The 13,886-nt window shown below is 39.6% G+C and overlaps 1 protein-coding gene and 1 long non-coding RNA gene across 2 annotated transcripts; one reads left to right on the top strand and one right to left on the bottom strand.

Moving 5' to 3' along the window:
- On the bottom strand, positions 1-12,942 carry LOC129355467 (uncharacterized). The gene is made up of 3 exons (XR_008605277.1): positions 12,748-12,942; positions 12,567-12,677; positions 1-431 (listed from the first exon to the last, which is right to left on the bottom strand). It is a non-coding gene; the product is annotated as an uncharacterized LOC129355467 (long non-coding RNA).
- On the top strand, positions 10,527-11,524 carry LOC129355463 (ribonuclease-like). Its single transcript, XM_055025057.1, has 2 exons — positions 10,527-10,660; positions 10,852-11,524. The coding sequence occupies exon 2, from the start codon at positions 10,856-10,858 to the stop codon at positions 11,354-11,356; it is 501 nt and encodes a 166-aa protein (XP_054881032.1). The 5' UTR covers positions 10,527-10,660; positions 10,852-10,855; the 3' UTR covers positions 11,357-11,524.
- Positions 12,943-13,886: the final 944 nt, after the last annotated feature.

A 13,886-nucleotide genomic window follows, 5' to 3' on the forward strand; every position in this document is an offset into this window, starting at 1 on the left:
CTTTCTGTTATTGAATAAAACCCTCAGCGAACACTTAAATAACTCAACACTGGCAAAATTATTTACTGAAAGTTAAACTGTCAAAAACAGACGTCGTTTCTGAAATGTGGTTCAACAGATCAAAACCCGAGAAATCTGCTTCTACACCTGCAAAAAGAGAGAGAAGAAAATCAGACCAAGATGTCACAGCAAGAAAAAATATTGTGAACGTTGATGCTGAAAATAATGACTAAATCAAGACCTTTCAAACCCAACCACGCATCTAAGCAGGCGAGTAAAAAAGAAAATATTTGTGTGGTCGCATCGCTTGAGCTGAAGGCATTTGGATTGTTTTTCCCTCCACAGGAAGCCATGACGGCTGTGGCCGTCCTGATCCTCGCTCTCGATGCAGCCGAGGTCTTCCAGAAGCACGTCGTCACCAGCATGAATTCCTACAGTTGCGAAAGCAAAATGAGAACGATGAATAAACCTGCAAAACGGTGCAAGCTGACCAATACCTTCCTCACACACACACACACCCAAAACACACACACACCCCCACACCCCCACACACACACGCACACACACCAGCACGCACACACACACACACACCCCCGCACACACACACACACACACACACACACACACACACACACACACACACACACGCACGCAAACGCGCGCACGCACGGACCCACACACACACACACACACACCCCCACACACACACACACACACACACACACACACACGCACGCACGCACCCCCGCACACACACACACACACACACACACACACACACCCGCACACACACACACACACACACACACACACACACCCACACACACACACACACACACCTTCCCCCTCCCTCCCTTCCAGATGTCAGGATGTACCCCTCCTTAAATGAACATTTCTTAGACATCTATTATTCTTTGTTTTCTTGAAAGCTCCTATTGATTTTTTCTTTTTTAAGAGTAATACCAATACAACAACAGTTATTTAATCAAGAAAAATGTATATAATTATATACTATGCCTACTGAAGTTTAAATAGATTTGGAATGGAGATGTTACTTCTGATTCTGTGCCTGGCCTACGACTGGGGTCTGAGCTGGGGGGCTTGATCAAATATAGGTACGGCCTGTGAAATCCCTTCGGGGGTCGTTCTCAGTAGATCTCAGTGACATATGGTCTGTGTGTTAGGTTTTTCTGTTTTCTCTCTGCTGAATTCAGAAAATGCCGTATATCTGACTTTCTTTTTAAGAGTAATACAGCACCCCAACAACAGTTATTTAACCAAGTAAAATGTATTTAACCAAGTAAAATGTATTTAACCAAGTAAAAATGTATATAATTATGTAGTAAAACCTAGTGAAGTTGAAATAGATGCCGGAGATGTTGCTTCTGATTCTGTCTGTGTTCAGCCAGGCCTACAACTGGAGGTCTGAGCTGCAACACGTAGGGCCTGCGAGAGAAGGAATGTACTAGTTGCATACTTTGCAAACTTTGCAGGATGCAGCAGACAGAATGACAAATTAGCCACCTCGGGGGGAATTCAGAGCAAGACCTCATGAACCCTGCTGGTTCATGAGGGCAGACCAGAGCCACATCTGTTTTTTTTGTTTTTTTTTCTCAGTTTATCGCTCTTTGTCTAAAGAGTAATTACCTTCAGTTATCTGTGAGCGACACACGCTTCAGAGAGAATCAGAACTGCAGCATCAGTGAGAAGTCCGTCTTACTTTCGGTATAACATAATTCGAAAACTATTGGAAACGCCGGTTTAAACACATTTGAAACTCATAGATTTTTCTGTAACACTCACTAGTATGATACATTTCAGTAAATGTTTCTCATTTGTACATGTACTTCTTAAGAATATGTGACTGTTTGTAAGCAGGCCAACGGGAGGTTATTCAAATTAGACTTTTAACTTTCCTTGGTTAAAGAATTTGTCCAGAATTTTCCAAAATTTATCCTCGCATCATTGTAAATGCTACTTTCGTTCAATTTTTTTTCCTGCTGCTGAATCAACACTGATCTTCCCAGAGCTTCATGCTTTCTCCAAAATAGTAAACGCCGGTATAAACACATTTGAAACTCATACATTTTTCTCTGTAACACTCGCTAGTGTGAAACATGTCAGTAAAAGTTTCTCATTTGTAAATTTATTTCTTAAGAATATGTGACACTTATTAAACAGACCTTACTGAGGCTACTCATATTTATTTTCTGACTGCCGAAGGAGGAACAGCTTATCCTGCTCTCTCTCGTCCTTACTGATAACTCTGCCTGTGAATTATTTTTTAATTTTAAGGCGACAGTTTTTATAGTTATATTTACATTATTGACATCTTAACTGGATTTTTCCAAACCTAAGGACTGGGGGATTTTCTTACTTTTATTTTCACCTTACTTTTCTTTACCTCCAAGTTAAACCAGGGCAAAATGCCTCCGGCTGACCCCAAGGACATGAGCAGTATTTTACAACGACTTCAGTTTATAGAAATGAAGATTAAACTACTGGAGGTGAACTTTGAGATCAAAGCTACTTGTGGAAATGAAACAACTCTTCCTCAAATCAACGGAGAGGTCGTGCGCCCTGCACCGAGCAGCTCACCCTGGAACGCTCTGGGTGCCAAGCCGAAACGGGAGTCTCGCACTGCGGATCCGATGAGACGATTATCAGGGAGAACCCCGCACCTGGACGAATCGTGGCCGGCTCTGAGCCGAAACCCACCTTCAACTTCAACACCTGCTCCGCCAAAGAAAGACAAACAAGCAGCTGCAACTAAAACGCCTCCACCGACCCCACGGACAAAGCAACCAGCAAGAGCCTCAAAACATTCTGACTCTGTGGGAATCCCACTGAAAAACAGATTTTCTGCACTCCAGCCTGAGCCTCTGAGTGAAACTTCGCCTTCAAACATCAACAGTGAGGCAAGACCAACACATCCATCCCCCAAAGCTCCCAAGGACAAAGCGACCACCAGGAAAACTAAAGGTAACCCAAAAGTGCTTGTTGTTGGAGATGAGGCAGTAAAGGGAATCAGTGACGTTTGCAATCCAAGGAAAACAAGAGTGATGTATTTTCCTGGTGACACTGTATCTGATTTAACCAACAAACTGCTCTCTCTAACCACTGATCAGCCAGATATTGAGACTTTAGTTTGCATGTTGGAGCCAACGATCTGGCAAAGCAAAAGTCTGAGATTCTAAAAAAGGACTTTAACATTCTTCTGGACACTATGGGAAACTGAGAATGAAGTTATTTCTCAGTGGTCCAATTCCATCACCTCAATGGGAGACGAAAAACACTCCAGGCTGCTCACGATCAACAAATGGCTGATTAAAGCCTGCTCTACCAGCTCAGTGACCTTCATCGATAACCTCTGGATCTATTGGCAGCGCTTTCACCTTTTTGGAAGAGGAGACGCAATCTTAATAAACATGGGATAAAGCTACTCGCTGCAAACCTTTTTTATTTTATCAACAAGGACAGCAACAGGATCATCGCGTCAGAAGAACAGGCTCAAGGATGTCTGACCAGGATGGAACGCTCCCCGGATCAGGAGCACGATATTCCAAAACAAGCTGATAAATCGACTGGAGACGGAGCGACTGCTTCCCTCGCTCCTTCCCCCCTCCCTCTCTGCTCCTCCAAGCATTCACAGGATTCAATGGATACCAATGAAGAAATGTCTTCCGGACCAGAGTTTCTTAAATTTACAGATGGAATGAATCAACAGGTTCGCCTCGGCACGTCTCTCCTTAGCACTCACGTAGCAGACATCACTACATTTAAGCCACCTGCCCCTGACCTCCCAGAGGATCCATCACTCTGCGTTTTCTGAGGTCTGAGGCCGGGGACCAGATATTATCTTTACACCCGTCTTCCTCCAGAATGCATCTGGCCCCCTGGAAATGCAGAACAGGACATTACCTGTCGGATCACTACAAGAAAATTTACAAAAATAGAAATATGAAATACAGCGGTCCTAATTCAAACCTCAGAGTGATCCCCTGCCTAAAGGAACCTCAGACTGAAAATCTTTTGGCCTCCAAGCCACTTAAAATAGCTCTTTTAAATATCAGATCACTCTGTGCTAAAGCTCTGTTAATTAATGATTTCATCACTGTATAATGTTGATGTTATGTTTCTGACAGAAACATGGTTGAATGACGATAATGACCAAATTGTACTCATTGAATCAGTGCCTCCTGACTACAATTTTTTAAGTGAGAATAGAAAACATAAAAAAGGAGGAGGCGTGGCTTCTATATTTAAAAATACCATAAACTGTAGTAAAATCTCTTTCGGTCATTTCACATCTTTTGAGTCTTGGAATTCAGGTTAAAGGCTTCAAACGAACTTTGACACTAACTTTATACAAAACTCCAGCATATGTGGAAAATTTCTTTACTGACTTGAATGATCTTCTTTCTCTCATATGCATTGATTATGATTGTTTAATAATTGTTGGTGATTTCAACATTCATGTGGACAAACCCGAAAACAGAGGAGCAAAAAAGCTCTCTGATATTTTAGAAAATTTTGGTTTAACACAATTAAACAAGCACACACCTCAAGGACACACACTGGACCTGGTTATCAGTAAGGGTGTGACTATTTCCAATGTCTCTGTAACTGATGTCGCCCTGTCAGATCACTTTGCTGTTATCTTTGAAGGTTCTTTATTCTTGACCCACTTGGACAAACAGCTACTGTCACAAAACGTTCTTTCACAGAAAACAGCAGAAACATTTAATCAAATCTACTCTTCCTCCTCACCCTTAAGCTGTAATGATGTAGATCAGTTGTTAGATGATTTTCAGTCTAAAGTTTCATATATCATTGATTCCATTGCCCCAATTAAAGTAAAGGTTTTGACTGGTAGAAAGAAATCTCCATGGAGAAATGCACAAATAGTTCGGTCTGCAAGACAAGTCTGCCGCAGGGCAGAACGACAATGGCGTAAAACTCAACTTCACGTTCATCACGACATCTACAAAGAAAAACTACGTAACTATCACTTAACACTAAAACATGGAAGGGAGGCTTTCTTTGCAGATGTCATAAAGAAAAACATCAATAATGCTCGAACTTTATTTGCAACAGTTGACAGGCTCACAAACCCTCCTGTGACGTTACCACCTGAATTCCAATCTAATGTTGCCTGTAACAAGTTTTCTGATTTTTTTTCAGAGAAAATCCAAAAAATCAGAGGATTAATCTGCACATCAACTTCAAAGCCAGAACCATTGCTGTACCAAAACAAACAAATACAGAAAAAATGACCCATTTTCAACTACTTAATTATAAAACTCTAGAAGAAATTATAAGTCAATGAAGTTCAAGCTCCTGCTGTCTGGATGTCCTTCCCACACATTTCTTTAAGAAAGTCCTGCCTGTTATTGCTACTGATCTGATCCAAATCGTAAACTCATCGCTTACATCAGGTGTTTTCCCCCAGGCTTTGAAAACAGTCATCATCAAACCACTGTTAAAAAAGAACAACCTGGACAAATCACTATTGCAGAATTACAGGCCAATCTCAAACCTCCCATTCATCAGCAAAGTTATTGAAAAAACTGTGTAAACAATTAAATAGTTTCCTCATGATGACCCAACTGCTTTGACACTTTCCAGTCTGGTTTTCGTGCTCACCACAGCACGGAGACTGCCCTCGTAAAAGTATTCAATGATATCCATATAAATACGGACTGTGGGAGAACCACGGTGCTGGTTCTGTTGGATCTCAGTGCAGCTTTTGACACTGTCGACCATGACATATTACTGAATCGACTTGAAAGTTGGGTTGGACTCTCTGGTTCGGTGCTCGACTGGTTTGAATCCTACATAAAGAACAGGGATTTCTTTGTTTCAATTGGAAACTTCTCATCAAAGAGGTCAAAGGTCACATGTGGGGTACCCCAAGGTTCAATCCTAGGACCCCTCTTATTTAATATTTATATTCTCCCACTAGCTCAGGTCATAACAGGAAATAATATTAGCTACCACAACTATGCGGATGACACACAGCTCTACATTACGATGTCACCAAGTGACTCTGAACCCATTCAATCACTGAATAAATGTTTAGAACAGATAAATGTGTGGATGTGCCAAAACTTTCTCCAGCTGAACAAAAACAAAACTGAAGTCATTATTTTTGGACCTAAAGAGGAACGATCTAGAGTCAATGCACAGCTTCAGTTATCACAACTAAAAACTAGCGATCAGGCCCGAAACCTGGGAGTAGTGATGGACTCGGACTTGAACCTCCAGAGCCACATAAAGACAGTAACAAAATCGGCCTTCTATCACCTGAAGAACATCTCCAGGATTAGAGGACTAATGTCTCAGCCAGATCTAGAGAAACTCATTCATGCGTTTGTCTTTAGTCGCATTGATTATTGCAACAGCGTCTTCACAGGCCTGTCCAACAAATCAATCAAACAGCTGCAACTGATCCAGAACGCTGCTGCTCGCGTTCTCACTAGAACCAGGAAGATAGATCACATAACACCAGTTTTAAAGTCCCTCCACTGGCTCCCTGTAGCTCAAAGAATAGATTTTAAAATACTCTTGTTGGTTTACAAATCACTGAACGGCTTAGCACCACAATACATCAAAGATCTGCTGTTGTTGTATCAACCTTCCAGACCTCTCAGGTTCTGGTTCTGGTCTGCTCTGCATCCCCAGAACCAGAACCAAGAGAGGAGAAGCAGCTTTCAGCATCTATGCACCAAAACTTTGGAACAAACTTCCAGAAAACTGTAAAACAGCGGAAACCCTGACTTCCTTCAAATCTCAAGTAAAAACGCACCTGTTTAGAGTTGCATTTGAAATGTAATATGTATGGATTTGATTTTGTGGATATGTATGTAATTTTTTTTTTTTTTTTTTTTTTTTTTTTCCTGTTGTGGGCAACGGGGCCCGGCGAATACCCGTGGTTAAACGGACGGCGGAGTCCGGCGGTAACAGGCGCTTAAATTCCGTGTCAAAGGGAAGGGGGAAGAAAGGGAAAGAAGAGGGAAAGTGGAAAAAGGGAAAAAAAAGGGAGGAAAAAAAGAAAAAAAAAAAAAAAAAAAAAACCTTGGTATTTTATTCTATGTTGCATGCCTTCGTGTTTTGTGTTTATGATGTAAAGCACTTTGAAATGCCTTGTAGCTGAAATGTGCTATACAAATAAAATTTGATTGATTTTGATTGATTAAGTTTTAGCTTTCCCCAGAGTTGAAAGTTTTTTTTTCTCTCTTTCTTTCTTTATTTTTTTTAACACTGCACAACTACGCTCCGACATGGTAATTATTTTGTTACCTTTATCATTATCCACTACTTTTGTCTCTAACTTATATGCTGTATGTTTCTCGGCCCAAATGATGCTTTTTTTTTCCTCCATCCATCATTTTACACACTTGAGTGTGTTCAATAACGAAATATAGTTGTTGAATTTTCCATTACTGAAGCTTATAAATGATCAATGTAAACTTTCAGTCTGTATTCAGATAGTGAATACAATTCCTATTATCTAGATTGGATGTTTTAATGCGTGCACTTGGATTTCTATCGATTTATTGAATAATAGTCTGTGTAAATATTTATCAAACTGAATGGCCATTCAGGTTTCGTATAATTTTTTTATTTTGGTTTCTGTTGCACAACTTCAAATATATGCTGGCTATCAACCAACAATTCAATCAGTGATTTTTTTCTTTTTTTTTTAAATAACCCGTCTCACATCTTCTGACAACTAGCCCCAAGTTATAATAACATTAACTAAGTTTGCTAATGGTGCACTTTACCTAAAAACAAATATTAAAAAAATAAACATACTCACTACACAGCCCTTCTCCCAGAGTTGGTCACAACATGGGTGATTGTTTTTTTTTTACCGTTAAAATTATCTACAGCTTTTTCCTTGCTTCTCATGATGCTATCTGTTCACTAATGTTCACTAATGTTCACTAATGTTCACCTCTTGTAAATGATAAGCTTATTAACGAACAATATGAACCATTAGCATGCGTTAAAGAAGATCATATCAGTCAGATGAAGTAAAAATATCATACAGTGTAACTACACTTGTATTTTATATGTTGCAGTAATTGAATCTTTTGAGAAAATTGGTTTGCATAAATTTAAGTAAATCCAACCTATTTTCCTGCTCTACATACTTAGCTAGCAATTTGCCAGTTAGCTTCCCAGTCTGAATTTCTGTGCAACGTCTTTATTCAGTCAACTCTTCTATCCTGTACTCCAATTCTATTCCAGAACTCTGATATTCTACATCCACTCTGTGAATGTTTTGCTTGCTTGCCTGTTGGTCTTCAGCATGCTCTGAAGGCAGTATCGGGTTTCTCTTACTTTAAACCGCCCAACTTGCATCTGATTGGCACTTTAGCCTTTTGATTCCCTCCAGTGAGGCGGTGCTTCACAAAGCAAATTGATTGTCAATCTGTTGCTCTCTGCCTGGTGGTTGTTTCAGAAGATGAGGAAACATGGTGACTGAGGTTTACACCCAACTAGCCAGATTATGCAGCTTGTAATTTTGGCAAAGAATATTCTTAAACTCATCCAGAATATTATTCTCTGCAAAAAACTTCTTTTATTTTACTTCTATTGCAGCAGCAGCACCAGCAGCAATATATTTGCTACATACAATAAAGATACACGGTCTCTCTTTTTTTTTTTTGGACATAGTTGTCCTGTTCAAAACCTTGTGGTTTGCTTGAGCAGAAATGGTGTGGTGTCTGCTGGGCATGTTAAAATGTGAAACATTTAGCACACAACATCCTCACTACTTTCAGATAGTTCACTTTTTATTTTATTTTTGTTGTTGCGTGGACTCAATTTAAATAGATTAACTTTTACTGACATGTTTCACACTAGCGAGTGTTACAGAGAAAAATGTATGAGTTTCAAATGTGTTTATACCGGCGTTTACTATTTTGGAGAAAGCATGAAGCTCTGGGAAGATCAGTGTTGATTCAGCAGCAGGAAAAAAAATTGAACGAAAGTAGCATTTACAATGATGCGAGGATAAATTTTGGAAAATTCTGGACAAATTCTTTAACCAAGGAAAGTTAAAGTCTAATTTGAATAACCTCCCGTTGGCCTGCTTACAAACAGTCACATATTCTTAAGAAGTACATGTACAAATGAGAAACATTTACTGAAATGTATCATACTAGTGAGTGTTACAGAAAAATCTATGAGTTTCAAATGTGTTTTAAACCGGCGTTTCCAATAGTTTTCGAATTATGTTATACCGAAAGTAAGACGGACTTCTCACTGATGCTGCAGTTCTGATTCTCTCTGAAGCGTGTGTCGCTCACAGATAACTGAAGGTAATTACTCTTTAGACAAAGAGCGATAAACTGAGAAAAAAACAAAAAAAACAGATGTGGCTCTGGTCTGCCCTCATGAACCAGCAGGGTTCATGAGGGTCTTGCTCTGAATTCCCCCCGAGGTGGCTAATTTGTCATTCTGTCTGCATCCTGCAAAGTTTGCAAAGTATGCAACTAGTACATTCCTTCTCTCGCAGGCCCTACGTGTTGCAGCTCAGACCTCCAGTTTGTAGGCCTGGCTGAACACAGACACAGAATCAGAAGCAACATCTCCGGCATCTATTTCAACTTCACTAGGTTTTACTACATAATTATATACATTTTACTTGGTTAAATACTTTTACTTGGTTAAATACATTTTACTTGGTTAAATAACTGTTGTTGGGGTGCTGTATTACTCTTAAAAAGAAAGTCAGATATACGGCATTTTCTGAATTCAGCAGAGAGAAAACAGAAAAACCTAACACACAGACCATATGTCACTGAGATCTACTGAGAACGACCCCCGAAGGGATTTCACAGGCCGTACCTATATTTGATCAAGCCCCCCAGCTCAGACCCCAGTCGTAGGCCAGGCACAGAATCAGAAGTAACATCTCCATTCCAAATCTATTTAAACTTCAGTAGGCATAGTATATAATTATATACATTTTTCTTGATTAAATAACTGTTGTTGTATTGGTATTACTCTTAAAAAAGAAAAAATCAATAGGAGCTTTCAAGAAAACAAAGAATAATAGAGGTCTAAGAAATGTTCATTTAAGGAGGGGTACATCCTGACATCTGGAAGGGAGGGAGGGGGAAGGTGTGTGTGTGTGTGTGTGTGCGTGCGTGTGTGTGTGTGTGTGTGTGTGTGTGCGGGGGTGTGTGTGTGTGTGTGTGTGCGTGCGTGTGTGTGCGTGTGTGTGTGTGGGGGTGTGTGGGTGTGTGTGTGTGAGGGGGGAGAGGGAGGGGGGCGTTAAATAGAGGTCAAAGGGGCGTGGCACCTGTCAAAATGAGATTTGATGACAACCTACCCCTAATGTCTCTCTAGCCACTTTCTATGCAGCCAATTGCGTGTTCTTATGCAGGTTAATGCATTATAAATATTGATCACGGCGGGATAAATAGCCAATCAGCTTGCTTGAAACTAATTGTGCATCATTACGTGTACATTTAGCAGCAGAAGAGTTGCACCTTTAAATAGAAACTCCTCCTTTAAAGAAGACACACTTTTGAGCATTAGTTTGTTGTCACACACCTCACCCCGACAACTAAAACGCAAGACGACTTCATTCTCTTTTTGCCTCTGTTTCGTCTGAAAAAGTGCTTCACTCATTTTGGACCAGGTAACATAGCTCCTATTTGCTAAAGTCAATCAGAAATTATGATTAAGTCAAACGTTGTCGACATGTTTAGAACAAATGTTTTTTTTTTAACCCGACACGCAAAAAATGTTCTTAAAAAGATATGACTTTGAATTTTCTCTCAAAATTCGCCTTCGAATTCATTCTCAAGTGACTCCGTCTTCTTCTTTCAGAATCATGAAGGTCCTGCCATTCTGCCTGCTCGTCTGCTTGCTCCTCCTGCAGGCCGCCGCCTCCGAGTTCGCAAACGCGACCGGCGGCCCGGGCCTGGAGAACGACATGCCGGATCGCTACGAGAAGTTCAGGAGGCAGCATGTGGACAAAAAAATGGTGCCGTCAAAATGCACGCAGGAGATGAAGCGGAAGAAGATCTACGAGGACAACAACGTCTGCAAGTTGACCAACACGTTCATTCTAGCGGACTCCAGGGAAGTCCTGGATGTCTGCAGGGGTCAAGGCGTTTATAACAATGAAAGCCATTACACGGAGAGCAAGAAGAAGTTCAGAATTGTGGTTTGTACTGCCAAGAAACAAGGCAGGAAGCCCAAATGTCTCTACAAGGGAAGAAGTCTGAATAACAGAGTCATTGCTGTGACTTGCCAGAATGGTTATCCTGTGCACTTTGCAGAATATTATGGGGAGGAAAATGCTTTCAAACAAGACGCTAATATTTTCTGAGCAACTTTTTAAAATCAAAGGTACTTACTATATGTATCCACCTTTTTATGCATTTTAAGAAACAACTATGTCTTTCATTTTTTGTGTTTAAAACCTTCCACCAAATATGTGTTTTCCTCAAAGTGCAAACAAAATAAAGTCATTAAAATGAACCTACTGCTTAATGAAGAGCTGTGTTGTGCTTATGTTGGTGATCATGAATTACACACCATTAAAAACAGTGTTTCAGAAAACAAACACTTAAATATTACATTAAAATAAACCGCCAGAAGAAGAAGATGGAAAAGACTTGAGACGGGTTTAGTCTTCCACCTAAACTTTGTTGTTTCTAGCAACTCAGTTTGAGTTCAGTCTTCAAATCTGTAAGCTTCTCATCAGTTTCAGAATCATGAAACTGTTTCTCATATTTCATCCCATTATCCATTTTTAGGTTTCTGACACTATTGCATGATTAAACACTCATGGGGTCAAACTGACCTACGAACACTATTGCTGTACCTCAGAAAGGAACATATCAGGAGATAATAATCAATAATCTCAACCGACATGAAATGAAAATACAACGTGTCGTTTCATACAATAAATGCAAATATTTGGTTTAAACACCGACAGGCTCAGAATCCTCCTTCATTCAAAGCAGACCTGCAGTCTTCAAGATAAAACAAACCGCATTTGAATGAATTTGTGAAACCGTTTCCCTGCTGCACTCAAACAAAAAAAAATCATTCTTGCTATTTTGAAACATGATGTGACATTTTATGAGGTTACTCATTAAGAGCAAATACTTAAAACAATTTGTTTCTTCAAATAATAATAATAAAAATAGTAGAATAAACTACCTAACTCTTGTTTGTCTTTCTTTTGTCAGATTTACAATTTAAAATGAAGCTTCTTTCACACTGTGACTCTACAGTAAGAAACATAAGCCAAGCCTAGGAGCTTCTTTTTCATATTTTTGCCTGCAATAAATTAGAACTGTACTTTCAGTGTGGATCTCTGCATTTCTGGTCTCATTTGGTGAAGAATAGCTCAAACTAAAGAGAGGATCCTGGCTCCTTGTGTGTAACAATATTAAAAGGACATATCTGTGAATTTCCTGACCTTAAAGGTTTTGCATAACCCACATTCCCATCTTAGAATATGCTCATTTTTACTGATTTCTGCTCAGATATGGGTTTATCTTTATTCAAAATGGTTAAATTGGTCTCACCTGTATGCTATATAACAAGCCCAGACCACTTGGAGTTCAGCTTCAGAGACTTTGCTCCATCAAGATCTTCAGCAGTCCGTGCTTCAGACAACCAAGTCTATCGACAGTCAGCTGAAAGGAAAAATAACATCCAGTATGTGACTTCATTGAGATTTTTTCCATTTAATCCTTGATAACTTACACTGTTGGACTCAGACGCATCGATGCCATGAACAAACAGCAATGCGATGATGTGATGGCAACACAAGTCAATACTGGGGGCAATGCCAACCTGAAGAAACCTTCTTTGTGGCGACTCTCAGTGCTGTCAATGCCCTCTGTAAAAATGTGAACGAGGCTCTTGCCACATTTCCAGGTGTTCACTGTGGACAGAAAATAATTGGGCTCTAACTTTGTACCTATGTAGGTCATGAACATGAAGTGAAAGTTAAGCTCCAATGTAAAAATGATCAAGTTGAGAAATTTGTTTAAGTTTAAAGACTTGCTTCAAAGCGATATAAAAATTTGGAGCTCATGTTCATCCTGATCCAATCTTAAGCTACTTCTGTTTACATTGTCATCTGATTCTCTACATGTAACCATGTCTGAACCTCCAGAGAGTCTTTTCTTTTAAGCCTTCTTAACATCTGATGTTTTAGCTTTGGCTTATTTCTCGTCTCTGCTTAATCCAAATAAACTCATTGCTTGCAATCTGAGACAACCGCTTTCTCAATGTTTTACTCTTACAAAATGTCAGAGTGTTATTTGTGCAACAGTTTTGAAAAGACAAAAAATATCTTAAATCTGGCCTTTGCCTGTTTTTTACAGCAACGATTTAGACATGAATGTTCATTTGCAGTAAAACGTCTCACTTGTTTTAAAATGTGTTGCTGTAATAAAAAGACTAAATGAGCCAATAACAGATGCAATTCATATGATCAGCTATATTAATTACTATTCAAATCAATTTAGTTATAATACAGAAATGCTAGTCAATAATTTTTGACAGATCATTGAAAGGAAATCCAGGGCAGGATGAATGAGGGACCTGAAAGTAGCAGGATGCAGGACTCAGTTATTTTTTAAATAAATGAACAGAAATACTTACAGTTGAGAGCGAATCAACCAGGAAATTAAATACTCTGAGAGGGAATGAAGACAAGAGGCTGGAGGAGGGTTGATGACAAAAACGAACCTGGTGCGACACTGAAAGAGGAAGGAAAGCAGCACCTTCAAAATAAAACAGGAAACGAGGGCTTAAAGACGAAAATGGAAATGAGAGAATTAGCCCACAATGAAAACAAAACAAAGATTTCACATTTCTTTGCTTGTTTGTCAGAC

This window comes from Poeciliopsis prolifica, unplaced genomic scaffold (assembly GCF_027474105.1).
Source record: "Poeciliopsis prolifica strain line A6 unplaced genomic scaffold, Auburn_PproV2 SCAFFOLD135, whole genome shotgun sequence".
Taxonomy (NCBI): domain Eukaryota; kingdom Metazoa; phylum Chordata; class Actinopteri; order Cyprinodontiformes; family Poeciliidae; genus Poeciliopsis; species Poeciliopsis prolifica.

Coding starts and splice junctions, on each gene's coding strand:
- LOC129355463 (XM_055025057.1), top strand. CDS start 10,856: ATGAAGGTCCTGCCATTCTGCCTGCTCGTCTGCTTGCTCCTCCTGCAG.